The sequence below is a fragment of the Micromys minutus genome (genome assembly GCF_963924665.1).
Source record: "Micromys minutus genome assembly, chromosome: 12".
NCBI classification, from domain to species: Eukaryota; Metazoa; Chordata; class Mammalia; order Rodentia; family Muridae; genus Micromys; species Micromys minutus.
Genome location: NC_137981.1, coordinates 39,874,730 through 39,896,491, shown reverse-complemented (window position 1 = coordinate 39,896,491; position 21,762 = coordinate 39,874,730). Strand labels below are relative to the sequence as shown.

General features: G+C 34.4%; 1 protein-coding gene across 1 annotated transcript in view; it reads left to right on the top strand.

Moving 5' to 3' along the window:
• Positions 1-19,711, top strand: part of CDH7 (cadherin 7) — a gene marked incomplete at both ends in the record, with an annotated part of 103,687 nt that extends 83,976 nt beyond the window's left edge. The window contains one exon of the mRNA XM_080926655.1: positions 19,218-19,711. Within this exon, the coding sequence (XP_080782781.1) occupies positions 19,218-19,711 (494 nt within the window). The remainder of the gene's footprint in view (positions 1-19,217) is intronic.
• Between the last annotated feature and the right edge of the window lie 2,051 nt (positions 19,712-21,762).

Sequence of the window (21,762 nt, the reverse complement as noted above, 5' to 3'; positions counted from 1 at the left end):
ATTCATTCAAGGCTATTCCCTGTTCTCTTTGGTATGAGGTTCAATATGTCTCCTCTCATATATTATGTATGTGAATATTTGTGTGCATGTGAATCAGTCTACTATGTGTGCAAAATACACAAAATAACCAGACTAGGACTTCATATGTCCTGGAACTGTAGCTATTGCACATTATTTGGGTGCTATCAATCTCACATGGCTATAGAGCAGCCTGGTACTTAGTCACTCAGCCCTCTGGACAGACCTTAGTTACAGTTTCTTGACAAAAGGAAAGCAAAGGGATCTTGCCACTCATTTGATAACTTTTCTTCCTCAAGATTAAATGTAATAACTCAGAATGTTGTACATGTTAATCTTTTCCTCAAGGAGCTAGGACTGTGGCTCAGTTAGTAGGGTGCTTCCCTATTATGTATGAAACATTGGGTTTCATCCAAAGTATTAAACTGGGCATGGTGCTGCACACCTGTAATTTAAACAGTTGGGATATAAAAGTGAGGATTTACAGTTCAACGTCATTCTTATCTACAAAGTGAGTGAGAGGCCAGCCTGAGTTACATGAGATCCTACCTTCAAAACCAAACCAAAAAACAGAACTTCAACTCTATCTGCACTTTTCCAACCCTGTGAGTTATTTCTTAGCTTTCCCTTACCTCTGTCTAAAAAAAAACAAAAAAAAAAAAAAAAAACAAAAAAAAAAACCTTAAATCTCAGTACACTAAGTAAAAGCAATAAACCAAAACTCCAAGTATGAGGCTTTCTTTATGAAGACTGACAATATATTTTGAGAGGAATCAGAACTTGAAGTTTCAAATTTCTTAATATGGAAATAACAATGTCACCTTAAATATTCCTCATGTAGAAGTGTTTTACCCAATATGTGGAAAACATTTTGGTAGTATAAAACGAGAATAAAAACTATGTTCAATAACTAATCACAATACTAATTTAATCCTATGTGTTGTTGTAGTTAAGTTCATATTTAACAAATGCAGATGTTTCCTACTAGAGTGGAAAGCACTTTAATAAAAAACAGAGTACACAAAAGACACATTCAATTGTTACTGATGTAGAGCTTTTAAGAAAGTCACAGAAAAATTTCACCTGCTTTGGCTTAAAATAGTTCTCCTCATTAACAAATGCACAAGTATTTTGAGAATATTACAGCTGGATTAACTTGTTCTGCCCAGGGATGTCTATTTCTTAGGCGTGAAGGTTCTGCAAGATCTTTGGAATGAGCTTCTATTTGTTTTCCTACTTTGACCATACTTCCAATTGATTGAAATGATATCATCCCCTTTCCTATTCTTTTTTTTTAAATTAGAGTGCCATAGCTCCATAAGCGTTTACATAAATTTTTATATAAACTCATCATTTGCCACAGAGAATCCTAACTCTTCCAACATGTCTAAAGAAGTTTGACTTTTAACTCTCATATGTCTTTTCATTATGCATCATGACCTAAATATAAACAAACTTTAGGCTATTTTTTGAAGCTATTTGTACTTCTTTGTTTGATTTTAAAGTGTTTTCTTGTTTTTATAAGTGCAGACAATTTTTACCTAATGTGCAAAAATGTCTACCAAGTGACTGAGAATAACATCAAAAACGGAATCTAGAAAGCACACTATTCCTCATGATCTATCACAGTGGACTAGTCTTCCCATGTTGACTTTGCAATAATGGGCAGTGTTTCAATTGCTCATTCTTGAAAGCAAGTATATTCCAAGATGAATGAAACATAGAACAGAATGAAGGAGCAATATATTACTTCCATAAGCTAATGCTATGAGCTTGGCATTATCCAAAGTACTCTAATAACTTTTAGCATTATGCAAATAAATTCTCATAATTCTAGGCAACTATTATTGTTGTATGTCTCTTTTCTCAGAGCCAACCAAAGATTATGTGCAAAGCCATAGAACTACTGCTGGTCACACTCAAAGCAAACTGAAGCAATAGAAAGAAGGAAAGATGTATCTTTCAAATAGTTCTGAAAAATCTATTTTTTCCACATGTGTTTTCTAACATCAAATACCACTAAGAAGTTGCTTAATACCTCCAAGGTATTCAAGCTTGAAAGCTATGTCAATAAGAGCTGAAGGGCCTACTGCACTTCACATGAAGAGTTTCTGAATGTTTGGTTAACTCAGGGTGTCTCATTTATAGTGAACTCCAGTTAATTTCACATTTTCAATTATACATATGAATTTATTTTGGTACAGAATATAACACATATTGTACCTTTATATAAAATATTCATTATACCTTGGACACTTTTGCTTTGTCTTAACTCAGGTTCAAATTAAATCATTATAATGATCACATTAAATGAGAGGCCCGATGGGACACTCATTTTCAGTAAAGAAGGATTAATTTAAGTTGTAATTAAGCATTTCTATGTCTTGAGACATAGTAATAATACATGGTAATAATCATTTAATTTTTGCATATCATTTGCCAATCTCTACTTAGTATAACTTTATATCAAGTCTTACTAAGTTCTTTTGAATAGCTAAAATCTTGAACTATACTCCTAAATCCTGCCTCTTTCCTTGATTTACACCCAACTTTCATTGTTTTCCAAGTCATACTTCTCTCTGTTCCATCTTCCAGTCTTAAAAAATATTAATTTATCCATTCTTTATTAATTTATTCTCTTTATGCTGCAGCTGATTTTGTACACATTGCTTTTTGTAGGCTTGTTTTTCTTGTATGTGCTAAATTGCTTAGAATATATAAGAAGATCTTTTTATTTTGTATTTTAGACACTATATGTTGTTGTCTTCTGAACCCAGTTTCTGTGCTCTTACCATGTAACCTTTCATACTGAAGATGTGGTAGTTTCAGAGCATTCATCCAAGAAGAGAAACATCTATTCACCACAAATGCTTACATTTATCTGAATGACAGGCGAATTCCATATGTTCATGCTGAATAATCTAAGTAAATTGAAAGTATTCAGTTATAGAAAAGAACATTTGATGTTTTATTAATTATTATGCATGAACAATATATGTCTTGGAATATCATTTTTATCTTTCTGCTGATGTTCAACATTTTGAGGATACGTTTAGTATCAATTTATGTCAATTAAAAATATATATGGTATAGGTGAAATGTGATAATATCTTCAGATTAACAGTCTTTTGTGTATGTGTGTGTGTGTTTAAAACAATAAGAATTTTATCACTGCTACATAAAGAACATACCCCAGTAGACAGGGCAGATACCTTGTAGTCAGTTCAGAATAGTGTACTTTCTTTATGTTTATCTCAATGACTCACTTTAGCTATATATCAACTATAATTAATTCATTTTTAAGGTTTGCCAAGTGGGCTAAAAATGTAGGTTGAAATGTTACCTTTTTGTGTCTGAGAATATGTGTATATTTATAATTTTATTGCCCATAGAGCCAAAGTGAAAACTACATTTTCTCTTTTTCCTTCCTAGTCCCCTTATGTTTGTTTGCCTTAGATGACATTCTCTTCTTGATCACCAGAAGTATCCCTATGCTCATCTGAAATTTTAATTTTCAATCATGTTATATGTATAATCTTTAAGAAAACATAGTAAAAACAAATATGCTTCAAGGAAGTCAAAATGTTTCTTATGGTTCTCTAAGCAAGACATATCTTCCACAGGCTAACTACTGGTAAAGGACCAGCATGTGCAATGTTTTCACCATCACATACAAATTACTGTTGAAAACTTTGTTTCCACCGCTTTTAAAATTAGAACCATTTTGCTTAAAAACATTACCTTTATTCTTTCAGGTTCCCATAACATAGTATGCTGTAGATTTGTTTTTTTCTCTTTTATGGAAATATTCTCAAAACTGCAAGTAATCATAAACAAACTTCACATTTACTGTCCCTTATATCACAATACCTACTTAAATTTTTCCATTACTTATATGCTTTTGTCAGGTACTGTGTGTAAATTGTGTCTTGAATGTCCCCTTATTTACTCCTATTCTTTTTTTTTCTTCTCTACATTATTCTTGACACACTCTCAAATACTCTTTCTTTTACCTAGTTACTAAACACACCATAAAGCACATAGGTGACAAAATGATTTTTAATGAATCCATAAATAATATTTAACCATATTTGGATTTTATAAACTTGGCTACATATTAAACACACTCAAGGTATCACAAGTAAACAATTACTCATCATTCAGAACATACCACAATTACTACCAGATTCATTAAGTAGGTTTTTGGTGATTATTCTAATCATTCTACTTATCTGGATATAAGTAAAACCTATACTTATTTTTCCATACTAGCTTGGGTACTTTGGATACTTCAAAATTTGATACCATGTTTGAAGAAATAGAACCAGAACTGTTTATGGCTTTACAATGTGAGTAATATATAAGTCATTAATAAAGGAGGTAATGATTACTGTATAATTACTTCATAAATACAAGTTCCGCCAATCTTCACAAAATTACTAAAATGTGTCTTTATATAATAAAAGAACTATTATCTGTATGTTGTATTTGAGAAAATGGAGGTAGATAGAAGTAAATTATATCTAGAACTACCCATCTATTCAATGCAAAATCTTGATTCCAAAGCAGATAAGACCTAAAAGATCAGAACACTGGGCTTAGTGGAGAGATCTGAGATATAGTCACATGAACTATTCTATAGTTCAGGTGGTATATGGTTGATTAAAGTAAAAGTTATATATGCATGGAAGAAAAGGAAGAAATCAGTAAGTTAGAATCAAAGAAGAATTGGACTTTTCTAGCTGAAGTATTTTCCTACTTAAAACAAACAAACAAACAAACAAACAAACAAACAAAAGGATATGGCATGAAGTGGAATGATACTAAATCCATAGTTCTTGAATAGCGTGAGTGGATGTAAGGTGAACACAACTATTAAAAGAGATGTCATAATAAAATAATAAGAAATAATTGCTAACAATTCTAGGCATTTTATTTTGTTCTGTGTTGTTTATGCTTTCATTTCAATGAATTTCTCAGCAATATTTTACAATGGGGTCTGTTCCTCAAGAACACTAGAAAGGATATTTGAGTGTGAAGGTTATCATCATGAATTAGACTCAAAAAAATTGAGGAAGAAAAAGTAAAGAAAGCAATGATAGTATGGAAGGGATAGTCTCTGTAAGCATTTCTGTCTTTTTATAAGTTAAGTTACTTATTTACTGTATGTGGCTTTTTAACTTTTTTATTCTTTTTTTTTTACACTCCACATTTTATTCCCTGCCCAGTCCACCCTTCAACTGTCCCACCTCCCATACCTCTTCCTCGCACCTCCTATCTCCATGCAAAATGTGTTGAGATTTTGATGGTGATTGCATTGAATCTTTAGATTGCCTTTGGTAGGTAGGGTGGCCATTTTTACTATGTTAATTCTACCAATCTATGAGCATTGGAGAGCTCTCCATTTTCTGATATCTTCTGTTTTTTTCTAGAGACTTGCAATTATTCTACAGATTTTGCACTCGTTTGGTTAGAGTTATACTATTGTATTTTAAATTATTTGAAGTTATTATGAAGTAGGCTGTAACTCTAGTTTTATTTTTTCTCAGCTTGTTAATCATTTTTCCAAAGGAAAGCAACTTATTTATTTGCTGAAGTTAATTATCAGGTGGAGAATTCCCTTGTAGCATTTTTGGTGTTGCTTATGTATACTATCATACTATTAGTAAATAGTGATCCCTTTATTTCTTCTTTACAAATTTATATCCACTTGAACTTTTTTTGTCCTCTTATTGTTCTATCTAGCACTTTGAGTACTATATTGAATAGATATGGGGAGGATGGGCATTTCTGTATTGTCCCCAATTTTAGTGGAATTGCTTCAAATATCTTGTCATTCAATTGGTATTGGCTGTTAGTTTTCAGTAAATTGCTTTTAATAAGTTTAGGTGTTAGATTTCTTGATCTCTCCAATACTTTTTTCATGAAGGCATGTGATATTTTGTCAGATACATTTTTTGCAACTGAGGAGATGATCATGTGATTTTTCCTTTGAGGTTGTTTATATAGTGCATTAAATTGATGGATTTTTATGTATTGAAACAATCTTGCATCCTTGAGATGAAGCCTACTTATTCATGATGAATGACTGTTTTGATGTGTTCTTGGATTTAGTTTTCAAAAACTTTTTTCTCTCTTACAACTTTATTTAAAGAAAAGGGGATACAGATGCAGATTTTTAAAGGCATTTTGGCATAACACTATATGAATCTATTTTTGTCAGTACTTAATTCTTTTAGGGGTTTGATAGCATACATTGAAATCCCACTAGTTACTATAAGCATATTTTTCATCTATATTCACAAGCGAAAATATCGGAAGTTCTCTTATTTTAGTTATGTCTTTGAATGGTTTAGGTATCAGAGTAGTATGGCTTCATAGAATGGATTAGGTAGTGTTTCTTCTGTTTTATATAATAGTTTGAGGAACCTTAGTATTAGGCCTTCTTTGAAGTTCTGGGAGAATTATACACTAAATCCATTGGGTCCTGGGCTTTATTTTTTGGATGGGAGGATTTTAAAGGTTTCTTTTATTTCCTCATGATATATGGGACTATTTAGTTTACCTCCTCTTGATTTAACTTTGATATATGATGTCTGTTTGTTTTGAGATGTTAATATCTTGCCTTTACTTTCTTTTAAGTACCCTTATTGTGTTGAAGTTTTCCTTTTAGAATCCTCTGTAGGGCTAGATTTATTCAGCTGTAGACAGACTGAATATAGTTTTGTAGTGGAATATTTTGGTTTCTCCATCTATGGTGACTGAGAGGTTTTCTGGGTATAGTAGTCTGGGCTGGCATTTGTGTTCTCTTAGAGTCTCTACGACCTCTGTACAGGCTCTCCTTTTGCTTTTATTGTCTCTGTTGAGAAGTCTGATGTTAATGCTGATAGGCCTATCTTTGTATGTTACTTGGTCCTTTTCCCTTTCAGCTTTTAACATTCTTTTGTTTTTCTGTGCATTTAGTGTTTTCATTATTATATGACGAGGTAATTTTTTATGATCCAATTTATTTGTTGTTCTATCAGGTTTTGAATTTTCTTTGACAGCTGTGTCAATCTCTTCTATGGTATCTTTTGTCCCTGAAATTCCCTCTTCTGTCTCTTGTATTCTGTTGGTGTTGCTTACATCTGTCATTCCTGACCTGTATTCTAGGTTTTTAATTTCTAGGTTTCCCTCAATTTGGGTTTTGCTTATTGTTTATACTTCCACTTTTTTGGACTGCTTTATTCATTTCCTTTACCTGTTTGATTTTGTTTTCTTGTATTTTTTTAACAACTTTATTTTACAAATCAAAGATAAATGTACAGATTTTAAGCATTCTTTGCATAAAATTATACAATACATTTTTGTCAGTACTTTTTTCTTGTATTTTTTAAAGGAATTATTTGTTTTAGCTTTAAGGACTTCTACCTCTTTTCCTTTGTTTTCTTGTATTTTTCTAGTGAGATATTTGTATCCTCCTTAATAGACCCTGTTGTCTTTATAAGATAGGATTTTATGTCAACTTCCTGATTTTCAGGTGTATTGGTGTATTCAGGGCTTGCTGTGTTGGAAGAACTAGGTTCTGATGATACCTGCATGTAGTACATTGGCTTGTTTTGCTTATGACCTTGCTTTTGTCTCTTGACATCTGATTATCACTGTTGTTTCCTGTTCTGGGTGACTCTGTCTGTAGTGTGCCTCTTTTGTCCCTGGGTTGCCTCCTGGTAGGCTTGTGGACCTGGCTATAGCAGACTTTCTGTGGGGCCTTCCAATGGTGGGGTCTTCAGAGGGGCAGAGAAGCTGCTGATCCTTTGCCTTTGATGCAGCAGATCTTCTGGGAGACCTTCAGACACTGTTGGACTTCAGAGGATCAGTCAAGCTGTTGTCTTAAGTGAAGCCGCTAGCATGGGGTAGGGGAGAAGTTGGCAGGGCTATTACTGAGTGTGGTTTGTTTCCCTGTGTGCAACAAAATTTCAGGGAAGCTTTCAGTCTGTCGGGTTAGTTACACTGAGTGCTGTGGTATTTTCAGGAGGTCTCCAAACTGTGGTATCGGCTATCCAGTTGCCCTGTGCACAGAGGAACTTCTGGGATTCCTTCAAGCTCAGGTGTCTTCAAACAAGCAGATGAAGTGCCTATCCGTTGCTCATTTACCCTGTGTGCAGTGAATCTCAAGGGCTTCTGGCTGCCCTGTGTGCAGCAGGTCTCCTGAGATGCCTCAGGATGTGGTGTCTTTAGGGGATCAGACTAGCTAACAGTCTTTCTCAGCAGAAAGTTCTGTCTGGAAGGTGCTACTTTGTATGCCTTGCACCCTAATGGCATCTTCCCCTTCCTTTTCTCCTCGGATTCTCTCCCTCTGTTGTCCAGTCCCAGCTTCTATATCTCCTCCCTTTCCTCGCAGAATAGGAGGCCTATGGTGGATATCAACCAGCCTTGGCATATCAAGTTGCATCCCAGTTATGGGAAAAAAGATCTAAAGACTGATAACTGAGTAAGAGACAGTCCCCACTCCTGCTTCAGATTTCTCCCATGAAGTCCAAGCTATACAGTTTTTACATATGAAGAGAGGACATTCATTCCATGCATGCCCCCTGGTTTTAAGTGATATTGTAGACTCTGCTCATGGCATGGGTCTAAAACTGAACCAGTTATTGGTTGACCATTCACTCACATTTTCCTCCATCTTTCCTCTTGTATATCTTGTAGGAAACACAAATTGGAGGTTGAAGGTTTTATGTCTTTGTTGTTGGTGTCTTATTCTGTCCTTGGAAGTTTGGTTACTGGAGATAACCATTTTAGGTACCTAATCTCTGATTGCTAGGAGACCTAACTAGGAGACCTAACTAGGATTACCCTCATAGATTTCTGGAGTTTTCATTGCCCTAAGTTTCTAGTTCATCACAGGAATGATCCCCCTTCTCATTCTATTTGTCCCTCCCAGTAATCTTTCCTTCAGTCTTCCCCATAATGATCCCTCCTAGTTATTTCTCCACTGCCTCCTTTATCTTTTCTCCAGCCACCTGAGGTTCTATATCCTTCTTTCAGTGAGATTTAGCATCTCCCTTTGCATCCTCATTATTACTTAGCTTTTGGAGGTTTGTGTATTATACTGTGGTTCCTTTTAATTTATGGATAATATTAATTCAAAACTGAATATATATCACATTTGTCTGTTTAGATTTAGGTTACCTCAGGGTGATTATTTTTCTAGTAATACTCCATTGTGTAAGTTTTCTTTATTAGTTCTTCAGTTAAGGGACATCTAAGTTGTTTCCAGTTTCTGGAACTTGTCATTAAGCTGCTATGAACATAGTTGTTCAAATGTCCTTCTGGTATAGTGGATCATATTTTGAGAATATGCTCAAGGATGGTATAGTTAGTTCTTAAGGTTGATCTATTTCTAGTTTTCTGAGTAACAACCAAAATAATTTTCTAAGTGCCTGTACAAGTTTTCATTTGCTCCAGCTTTGAAGGAGTATTTTCCTTACTTCACATCATTGCCTGCATGAGTGTTACTTGACTTCATGATCTTAGTGTTTCTTAAGATTGCAACAAATCAAATGATGGTTACAGGAGAGACACGTAACACCAACCTTTAACCATTTTCACTTCATCACTGCTTCCTCTTTTCCTTCTCTTATTCTCTTTTAAAATTGCAACAGAGAACCTTGCCACATCCAATTTCAAGGATATAAATAGTTGATCAATGTTGAGTTTTAATGGTCAAATTTGTGTCAAGAATGTATGTGCACCACATGTAAAAAGGGTTAAAGTCGCATAGTAGTTTTAGAAAAAAAGAAATACATTCAATGATCACCTTTGTCTCTAAAAAAAGTAACACAAAAAACTTTTGTTTCTTTAATTTCATAGATCAATATCTCAAAGAAAAACTTTTGAATTCATCTCTTCATTAAAAAGGAAAACTAATGTTACCTATATTTAAATATAGGTATGGTATAGAAGATGAATTTCTGTAGGGAGAATGACAACAAAGATTTTCCAATTGGTTTTCTCAGTCATTGAGGATGAGAGAGTGGCACTATTTTTGGAAAAGATATTTAGTCACAGTGGAGACTCTTGGAGACTCATGGTCAATGAAGTGAGAATGAGCTGTTCCTTCATCATGGCTACTTATATGATACACATGAAATTCAGTTTCATATAAGCAATAACAAAATAATTGTCAAAATGTAATTGATATTTAACAGAAACAATTCTACATTTTTTGTAAGTTATGTGTAAATAAAAGAAACAAAAAGATGCTTTAGTTAAAATATAGAAATACATTATAGACTAGTTTGTGTATTAATATAAGGCATTCTTTATAAGAAATTCTTCAATTCACAAACAGATGTACATTAATAATACGCAGGTATTTGTACATAAGTGATAGACTTGTTTATTTTTATTAAATATAAATCTTTGGATTATAGGAAGAGTTATAATAAGAATAAATATTTATTTTTTAATACTAAAACTAGTAATTAAAATTTAGATAAAAATAATTATGGACTAATAAAACTTAGATTTTTTCAAGCATTTTTTTTTGTTTTTATTTATTGAAAAACATTATTTTAAAAATCAAAGATAAATGTACAAATTTTAAGCATTTTTGCATAAAAGTATATGAAATCATTTTTAAGGTTGTAATTAAGTATTTGTGGGTACATATACATACACATATGTATATATGTAACAATAATATAGGAAAAGAGTTTATTAATTTAGGGGAATAGCAGAGAAACTGGGAGGGGCTGTAGGGAGAAAAGGGGGATGTGATGCAGTATTTTTGCTTCAATATTCATAAGTGAGATTGGTCTGAAGTTCTCTTTCCTTGTAGGATCTTTGAGTAGTTTAGGAATGAGGGTTATTTTAGCCTCAAAAAATGAGTTAGGTAGTGTTCCTTCGGATTCTATTTTGTGAAATAGTTTGGAGAGTATTGGTATTATGTCATCAATAAATGTCTCATAAAATTCTGTACTAAACACATATGGACCTGGACATTTTTTGGTTGGGAGGCTTTTGATGACTGCTTCTATTTCTTTAGGTGTTGTGGGATTATTTAGATGGTTTTCCCGGTCTTGGTTTAACTTTGGTATCTTGTATCTGTCTAGGAATTCATCCATTTCCTCCGGATTTTCCAGGTTTGTTGAGTATAGGCTCTTGTAGTAGGATCTGATGATTTCTTGAATTTCCTCAGTTTTAGTTGTTATTTCTCCACTTTCCTTTCTTATTTTGTTGATTTACATATTCTCTCTTGGCCCTCAAGTTAGTCTGGCTAAGGGTTTATCAATCTTGTTAATTTTCTCAAAGAACCAGATCTTGATTGTATTGATTGTTTCAATAGTTCTTTTTTGTTTCTATTTGGTCTATTTCTGCCCTAAGTTTGATTATTTCTTGCTGTCTACTCATCTTGGGTGTATCTTTTTCCATTTGTTCTAGAGCTTTCAACTGTGCTGTCAGGTTGCTAGTGCATGCTCTCTCTAGTTTCATTTTGGAAGCACTCAGAGATATGAGTTTTCCTCTCAGTACTGCTTTCATTGAATCCCATAGGATTTGGTATGTTGTGTTTTCATTTTCAATGAATTCTAGAAAATCCTTAATTTATTTATTTATTTTTTTCTTTGACCCTGCTATCATTTAACAAAGCATTGTTTAGATTCCATGTGTATATGGGTTTTTGTTGTCTTTGTTGTTATTAAAGACCAGCCTTAGACCATGGTGATCTGAGAGGATGCATGGGAGTACTTCAATCTTCTTATATAGATTGAGGCTCATTCTGTGTTCAATTATGTGATCAATTTTTGAGAATGTGCTGCGAGGTGCTGAGAAAAAGCAGTATTCTTGTGTTTTAGGATTATGTGTTCTATAGATATCTATTAATTCCAGTTGGTTCAAAGTCTCTGCTAGTTTAACAGTGTCCTTGTTCAGTTTATGTTTCCTTGATCTGGCCATTGTTGAGATTGGGATATTAAAGTCTCCCACTATTATTATGTGGGGTAATATGTATTTTTTGGAGCTTTAATAGGGTTTCCTTTATGAATATGGGTGCTATTGTATTTAGAGCATATATGTTAAGGATTGAGAGTTCCTTCTGATAGATTTCCTCGGCAATGAATAAAAACTATCCTTCCTTATCTTTTTTGATAATTTTTGGTTGTAAATCTACTTTATTCGATATCAGAATGGCCACTCCAGCTTGCTTATTGGGTCCATTTGCTTGGAAGGTCTTTTTCCCAATCTTTTACTCTGAGATAGTGTTTGTCTTTGTCTCTGGAATGAGTATCCTGTATGCAGAAAAATGCTGGGTTTTGTTTATGTATCAAGTCTGATAGCCTATATCTTTTTATTGGGGACTTGAGTCCATTTATGTCAATAGAAATCAAGGAATAGTGGTTACTTTTTCCTGCTATTATTGCTTTTGGAGGTTGAATTGTGCCTGTGTGTCTTTCTTCTTTTGGTTTTCTTGCTTAGGAGTTGTCTTGTGTTTACTATGAGGTGGCTCCCATCATTGTATTTGATTTTTCACCCCTAATTCTTTGTAGTGCTGGGTTTGTGGTCATATATTGTGTGAATTTAGTTTTTTTCTTGGAATATCTTCGTCTTGCCATCAATGGTGACTGATAGTTTTGCTGGGTATAACAGCTTGGGCTGGCACTTGTGCTCTCTTAGGGTCTGCATGATGTCTGTCCAGGCTCTTCTAGCTTTCATAGTTTCTGTTGAGAAATCAGGTGTGATTCTGATTGTTCTGCCTTTATATGTTACATGACCTTTTACCCTTACTGCTTTTAGTATTCTTCTTTGCTTTGGGAACTTGGTTTTTTGACTCTTATGTGTCGGGAGGAATTTCTTTTCTGGCCCACCCTATTTGGAGTTCTGTAGGCTTCTTTTATGCTCATGGTCATCTCATTTTTAAGGGTAGGGATGTTTTCTTCCAGGATTTTGTTGAAGATATTTACTGTACCTCTTAGTTGATATTCTTTGCCTTCTTCTAATCCTATTATCCTTAGGTTTGGTCTTCCCATTGTGTCCTGGATCTCTTGGAAATTTGGGGTTAGGAGCTTTTTGGGTTTTTTTTGCATCTGACTGTTTTGTCTATGTTTTCAAAGTTGTCTTCGGCCCCCGAGATTCTCTCTTCCATCTCTTGTAGTCTGTTGGAAATGCTTGCATCTGTGACTCCTGATTTCTTTTTTAGGATTTCTACTTCTTGGGTTGTCTCTTTTAGTGATTTTTTATAGCGTCCATTTCTGTTTTAAATTCCTTCTTCCATTGCTTCATCTCTTTGGTTCTGTTTTCTTCTAGTTCTTTGAGTTCTTTGATTGTTTTTCTTGTTTCTTCTTTAAAAGATTCTAATTCTTTTTGCTTTTTCTCCCGTTCTTGTTTAAGGACCTCTAGCATCATCTTGAGGTAGTATTTCAGGTCTGAGTCATCTTTTTTTCTGGAGTGTTTGGCATTATGCTGTTTGTTGTGATGGGATAGCTGGGTTCTAGTGTTGCCAGGTTGTCTTGGTTTCTCTGTGGTACGTTCTTTATCTTTCTTTCTTCTTGCCATCTTGTTGTCAGTGATTGGTTCTAACCTTTCCCTTTTATCTGGCCTGTGTCCCTGGATCTCCGCTATTCCTGGTGGCAGATGGTCTAAGCGCCTGTTGTGCACCCCAAAGCCACCAGCAAGAAACAGAGGGCCAGATGCTTGGTGCCTGGTTCCCTGGATAAAACAGGGCATGCGCACACTTTCCATGTGCTCCACTGAGATCTCTCTGCCCCCTGGCTAGTTGGTACCCATTCTCACCCCATTCTCACCAGTCCTGTGTCTCTGGGTCTCTGCTCTTCCTGCTGGCGAATGGTCTGAGTGCCTATTGTGCCTCAAGCATTTCTGAATCATTTGTTTAGAAGCATTTATGTTCAAGTTCAGTTCAAGAAAAAAAAAAAAAAAAAGAAAGAAAAAAAAACATTATGCTCAATCCTTACACACCAAGAAAACTTTGACTAATTATGGGTTACATCCTATTTTACATGTACTTTGTGCTCACTGTAACTATTAAGACCTTAATGCACACTGTCAAACCTTTGGAAAACAAAAATCCAAGCACTGACAAAAATGTATTCATATACTTTTATGCAAAAATGCTTAAAATTTGTACATTTATCTTAGTTTTTTAAGATAAAGTTGTTCAAAAAAATAAAATTTAAGCCTTAAAAAAAAGAATCATTGATGTGTGCCACATAAATTATTTTAAAAGTTCAAGTAGTTTTCGTAGCAAATTAAAATAAAAACAAGTAAAATAGATACTAAAAGTCAGCTTTATTCTTATAAAATATATTCAAACTACTATTGTTTAGCATTCAAATATTACCAATTCAATGTTCAATTATTATAAAAATTAAATTATCAATAAGTTTATTTTATTTTATAAGTAAAACACAATTAAAATGAAAGATAAACTTAACATAAATTTCTAGCTGACAATGAAGTATTTGTTTGCATGGAACAGAGGAACAGGCTTGTATGGAAGCTAACATCAACAAGTCAAAAATCCCAGGTTACTCCTACAAGCCTTTTTATTTAAAAAGACATTTTATACTTTTGTTTTAAATATATTTCAAATTACCAAATTCAAGAATATCCATTTATTTTAAATAGTTTTAACTAATTATTATAGTCCTGACATAATCCTCTTTCTGGTTTGAGCTCTGACAGTTTCTCATCACATCCCTGCTATACTGTCTCCACGAGGATGTCCTCAACACAAATCCTATATTCCATCAGGCCTCTCTATTCCCTGGGGCCTCAAATCTCCCCTGGTTTAGTTGCCTCTTTTCTCACTGAGGCAAGACTAGTCATTCCTCTGCTGTTTATGTGTTCAGAGCCTCTGACCAGCTCGTATAAGCTGCCTAGTTCCTGGCTCAGTAAATGAGACATCTAATGGCTCCAGGTTAGTTGAGACTGCTGATCTTCCTATGGGGTCACTCTTCTTCTCAACATCTTCCAGCCTTTCCTTAATTCAGCCACAGGGATCTCAACCATCAGTTGGTTGTAAGTATCTGCTTCTGTCTCAGTCAGCTGCATATTGGGCCTAGAAGGACAGCCATGTTAGGCTTCTATCTGTAAGTACACCATAGTATCAGTAATACTGTTAGGCCTTAAAATCTCCTCTTGAGATGGATCCCAATTGGGGCTGCTCCCTGGACCTCCATTCCCTCATACTCTTCTCATTTTTTGCGATGCAATTTTTATTTACAGGAACAGTTCTGGGTTAGAGTTTTCAACTGTGGGATGGCAACTCTATCTCTTCACTTGATGCACCATCTTTCTGCTAGAGGTAGAATCTATAAATTTCCTATTCTAACTTTTGGGCATTTCATCACAGAACCCTTCAAGTCCTGAGAGTCTCTCACCTCTAAGGTCTTCATCACATTCTAGGGCCACACCCCCATCTCCCATACTCTGAGTTTGCATATTTTCATTCATTCTGTTGGCCCTCGGGGCTTCTCTCCTGTTTCTCTTTTGTTTTTCTACATACTGACTGACAGTTTGACTATCAGTATTTTTTGAAGATGCGTTTCATTTTCCATTGCATATTTTTGGCTTCTTTGTGAAAGATCAAGTGTACATACATGCATGGTTTTACTGCTGGGATTTCAACTCTGTCCCAATGATCATCCTGTTTCTCTCTACCAATGCCATGCATCATGCAATGTTTGTTTGTTCATTTGTTTGTTTTTCTTTACCACTGTTGCTTTCTAGTAGAGCTTGAGGTTGGGATGGTGGTTCCCACCAATTTTCCACTATTCCAGTTGCTCTTTCCAAGTCTTTGAATAACTGTGTTCGAATTTTGATAGGGATTGCATTGAATCTGTAGATTGCTTTTGGTAGAAGGGCTAGTTTTACTGTTAATTTTTACAATCCATGAGCATGGGAGATCTCTCCATTGAATTAGGTCTTCTTCTGTTTCTTTCTTGAGAGAATTGAAGTGCTTGTCATATAGATTTTTTTACTTGTTTGGATAGAGTTACTCCATGATATTTAATATTATTTGTAACTATTGTGATAGGAGTGGTTTCTCTAATTTCTTTCTCAGTTCTTTTATCATTTGTATAAGGGAATGTTACTGATGTGTTTGAGTTAATTTTATATCCAGCCATTTTGCTGAAGTTGTTTATCTGCTATAGAATTTCTCTGGCAGAATTTTTGGGGTTGCTTATATATACAATTTTATCATTTCCAAATAGTGGTATCTTGGCTTATTTGCAAAATTATATCCCCTTAATGTCATTTTACTCTCTTATTGTTCTAGCTAGAACTTAGACTATTATATTGACTAGATGTGAGAAAAGTAACCCCATTTTTAATAGGGTTGTTTGATTCTCTTGAGTCTAGCTTTTTGAGTTCTTTGTATATCTTGGATATTAGGTCTCTGTCTGATGTGGAGTTTGTAAAGATCTTTTCCCGTTCTGTTGGCTGCCGTTTTGTTTTCTTGACAATGTCCTTAGCTTTACAGAAACTTTGCAATCTCATTAAGTCCCATTTGTTAATCTTTGACCTTAGAGCTTGAGCCATTGGTGTTTTGTTCAGGAAATTTTCTCCTGTGCCTATGTATTCTAAGGTTTTCCCTACTTTCTCATCTAATAGTTTCAGTGTATCTGGTTTAATGTGGAGATCTTTGATTCACTTACACTTGAGCTTTGTACAAGGAGATAAGAAAGGGTCTATTTTCATTCTTTTGCATGCTGAGTGCCAGTTGGACCAGCACCATTTGTTGAATAGACTGTCCTTTTTCCATTGAATGTTTACGGCTCCTTTATTAAAAATCAGGTGACCATATACCTGAGGGCTCATTTCTGGATCTTCTATTCTATTCCATTGATCCACGTGGCTATTTCTGTACCAGTACCATGCAGTTTTCAGCACAATTGCCTTGTAATATAGCTTGAGGTCAGGGATAGTGATTCCCGCAGATGTTTTCTTGTTGTTGAGGATGGATTTCGCTATTCTAGGTCTTTTGGTATTCCATATGAAATTGCACATTGATCTTTTCAACTCAATGAAGAACTGGGTTGGAATTTTGATTTTCCCATATTTTTAACATGAGAACCAGTTGCATTTTGTCAAATGCTTTTTCAGCATCTTTTTTATATAGTGTGTTATGCTAATGGATTTTTGTATATTGAACCATCCCTGCATCCCTGGAATTCAGCCTACTTGATCGTTTTAAATGATTGTTTTGATTTGTTCTTGGATTCATTATGGTAGAATTGATTTTTGCATAGGTATCCATACATGAGATCATACTAAAATTCTGTTGAGATGATTTTAGTTGACTTTGTTGAATCTTTGTGTGGTTTAGGTATCAGAGTAATTGTAGCTTTAAATTGAATTAGTTAATGCATCTTCTGTTTCTTCTGTTTCTATTTTATGAAATAGTTTGAAGACTGTTGGTATTAGCATTTCTTTGTAGGTCTGGTACAATTCTATATCCAAGCCATCTGGCCCTATGCCTTATTTGTTTGGCAGATTTTTTTAATGACTTCTATTTTCTTAGGGAATATAGGCTTGTTTAGATAGTTTACCTGCTCTATATTTTACATTGATAGCTGGTATCTGTCTAGAAAATTATTTATAGCATCTCAATTTTCCAGAAGGTTTTTTTTTTAGTAGAACCTGGTGATTTTCTAAAATTTCATCAATTTCTGTTGTTATGGGTCCCTTTTTATTGCTAATTTTGTTAATTTGAATACTGTTTCTGTGCTTTTAGATAGTTTAGATAGGAGTTTATCTATTTTGTTGAACTTCTATACAATCCAACATTTGAGTTTATTGATTCTTTATATCATTCTCTTTGTTCCCATCTGGTTGATTTCAGCACTGACATTTGGCTATTTCCTGTTGTCTATTGCTATAGGGTGGGTTTGCTTCCTTTGGTTCTAGGGCTTTTAGATATTCCGTTAAGGTGAAGAATATTTCTAATTTCTTTATGAGGCCACTTAGTGCTATGAATTTTCCTCTTAGCACTGTTTTTATTTTGTCCCATAAGTTTGGATATGCTGTGTCATCATTCTCATTAAATTCCTGGAAGTCTTTAATTTCTTCCCTGACCATGTTATCACTGAGTAGAGAGTTGTTCAGTTTCTATGGGTATATGGGTTTTCTGTTGTTTTTGTTGTTAGTGAAGTCTAGCCTTAGTCTGTGGATCTAAGAGGATGCATGGGATTATTTCAATCTTCTTGTGTCTGTTGAGGCGTTTTTTGTGATTCAATATGTAATCAATTTTGGAGAAAGCACCATGAAGGGCTAAGAAGAAGGTATATTCTTCTGTTTTTAGGGTGAAATGAGGAACAGTGAATTTATTTACCCTGCTTACTTCAAATCTAGAAGTCATGACTGATACTGTATTTCTAGTCTTAGGCATCACTTGTGGGTACTGAAGTCTCCCTATATGATTGTTTGTATCAAAATGAGGATTATTTAATCTGAATAATATTAAATGCTATTTTGTTGTCTTTTGCTTTCCAGAGAAGCTTCACATTTTACCATTTAATATGTGTTTTTATATAAGAGGAAAATTATCAATGTTAAAATGACTGGTTTCTTAAATCTCTCACCACTGAGAAAGTCTCACATCCTATTTTCTGTCTCTTGGTGAAATACAGAGTCCAGGTTCAGTATTTCATACTTTACAATGGGACTTATTTTATTACAAAAGGTTTTAATCTTAATCAATGGTGTGACATGCTAGATTTTTATTAAACAGCTAAATGTCATAATCAAGACCAGACATTTATTTCTTCAAAGACCCAGATCAAGTTTGCTAATCTATTTCTATCTGGCCTTGCACTTGTTAAATTAGTCACAAAACATTTGTGAATGGCATTTTGCCTTCCCAGAAACTAAGGAATTCAAAGGTTTCCTTTGTTATATGTTGCTTTGAAATTATATGTATTTGGAACTAGCTCTAAAATTTGATTTATCAAATATTTTGGAGTTTAGAGTGAGAAATCACTCATGAGCAGGTATAGAAAATAGTAGTTTCTTTTTTTAATGTATAAAAGCATCTGTTTTACACACATCATTTGCAGTTTTAACACTTCTTGTGCTATGAATTCCCACCAAACGGGGAAGCCAACCTTTTTGCTTACTAGGGAAATGGAATTTATGGTTCTGACCACATACCGGGCTCCTTCCTCAGCGATCTGACATTTTCTTTCTGCTGTCTCACGTTTCAGTGCTGATCCTCCTCATTGTCACTATGAGAAGACGAAAAAAAGAGCCTCTCATTTTTGATGAGGAGCGGGATATTAGAGAAAACATCGTCAGATATGACGACGAAGGCGGGGGAGAGGAAGACACAGAAGCCTTTGACATGGCTGCGCTGAGAAACCTCAACGTCATAAGAGACACCAAAACTCGGAGAGATGTGACTCCTGAAATTCAGTTCTTGAGTCGACCGACGTTTAAAAACATCCCAGATAATGTCATTTTTAGGGAATTTATTTGGGAAAGACTGAAAGAAGCTGATGTGGACCCAGGGGCTCCACCATATGACTCGCTTCAGACTTACGCATTTGAAGGAAATGGCTCAGTCGCTGAATCTCTCAGCTCTTTAGATTCTATCAGCTCAAACTCTGATCAGAATTATGACTACCTCAGTGACTGGGGTCCTCGCTTTAAACGACTGGCAGAAATGTATGGAAATGGCCAAGAGAGTTTGTACTCATAGCCTTGGACCCTAAGTTTGGAATGTACTGAAGTAAAAGGCAGCCGGAAAAAAAAAAAAATCAAAAGGGAAAGAAAAGTGGAAAATACTACATACAGTAAACAGGAATTCCACTTGTGGGACAAAAGGAGGTTGTAAATATCTCTTCATTTTTAACTGTTAAGGCCTTGGTGAAACGTTCACTGGGTTATCCAAGGGATTTCACTGACCACAGACCCTGAGCATTTGTAGATGTGTGTTTCTTATTTGTCTTCTTTTGTTTTCTTTTGTTTGTTTGTGGTTCCATTAGGAAAGGGAATACTTAGTAGTTTTTGAATAGATAGCAACTCTCGTACACCTGAAAAGGCACCTAACCTGCCCGATAAAGTGATGTCCCTTGTTGCAGGGAGCCAAAGGCATCTGGCTCTAACTTTCATGGTACCCTCTGTAAGAAGAATAGAGCCTCGTGCACCACTCAAACGATCCTACAACTTCTTGCTTAACAAAACTTGGACAAATTTTATTTCTAATGAAGCCTTTAAGATTGCTATACAAGGTAGAGTTCAAAATAATTTTATCACTGTTGGTGCACAGAAATATTTTATTTATCAATATATAAATTCTTGTAATAACTTCCCTAAGTAAAAAAAAAACAGAATAAAAATCAATAATTTAACACAGCATAAGTCATTGTTTTGCCGATATATTATGTGTAGTGTTCCAAGTAAGGAAAAGGTAAATAATTCTCCAAGTTTGAAGTAGTTTTGAAAAGCTCATGTATGTAATATTTAAACCAGTAGTTGCTGTCTGTTCGTTAATTTTATTATCTCTTCTGATTTGTACAGGAGAATATATTTTTATTTGAAACAGTGTTGTGTTTATTTTGGGGCTCTAGCCTCCATTCAGATCAGGTCTGTCTTACTGCCTCATTGTATTAAGTTCAGATGCACCTGTTGGCTTTTCTGCAGCTTGAACTACAGGAAGGTCATGAAGCCTGGGAATGGAGAGACAGGTCACTGCAGTTGAGTGTCATTGTTACACACATCTCAAAGAAAGTGTGGTTCCAAGGACATACATATTGTCTTTCTGAGCCACTAGAGTGTAAAAAGCTGTGGGAACAAAGTATTTGAATTTTAGTAAGACTTGGGGAATGTTGAGGTTTTTCTTTGACTCAGAAATCAAGTTTCAAATTCAAGAGTTCTATATGCTCCAAAGACTTTCAAGAACCCAAACTTCTTGGTTGTAAACACTTTGAGTGAAAGACTGAAATTTAAGTATATTTTACAAAATGTGATGTTATACATGTCACCCCATTGTGTCATGCAGTCACTGAATGATGTGTAAGCTCTATAATTGTTTAGCAGTGCCAAGGTAAACAGAGCAATTTCAAATAATCATATGTATTTAAGGTTGAGATGGATGTTTCAGAATCAGATGACTTTTTTAAACAAAATATTTCTACTTATTTTTCCTAGATTAATACTAGTTTATTGTGCACATAATCAAGTAAGAATGAATTTATTTATTTTTACTTTTTTGTTCTCAATTTAATTAATTGTTCAGTTCTGAGTAAACATATAGATTGTAAGCACTGTATATGAACTGTGTTTGAAAAGTCCTCTTTTGGAGAAACAGAAATCAGAACTAAAATACTCTGTTAAGTGAGGAGAAGCTATATAGGATACTGTAACTTACAGTCCACAATTATGAATGGGGTATGGGAAAGTGGCCTTCAGCTTCATAATATCAATAATTCAATAAATTTATTGATCTGTATAAAGTCCTTAAATTGAATATGTTATTTAGATGTTGTATCATGACTAGGCAGCTTCTGTATTTCTTGCTGTATTTGGAGGTTTATGTATAAAGTTTTACAACAGAGTAAAATATCCTGTTTATAATTTTTAGGCAGGCAAGCAAATTCTTTAAATTAAATGAAACTTCATACTTTCATAGTTTAATAAATTCAGATTGTGGTACAGGAATTATATAGATGATAAATTTGCAAAATGTGAAAAAACAGTATGTAATATGTCACTGATAACTGAAAGAAAATGAAATGTTTACTGCAGTGG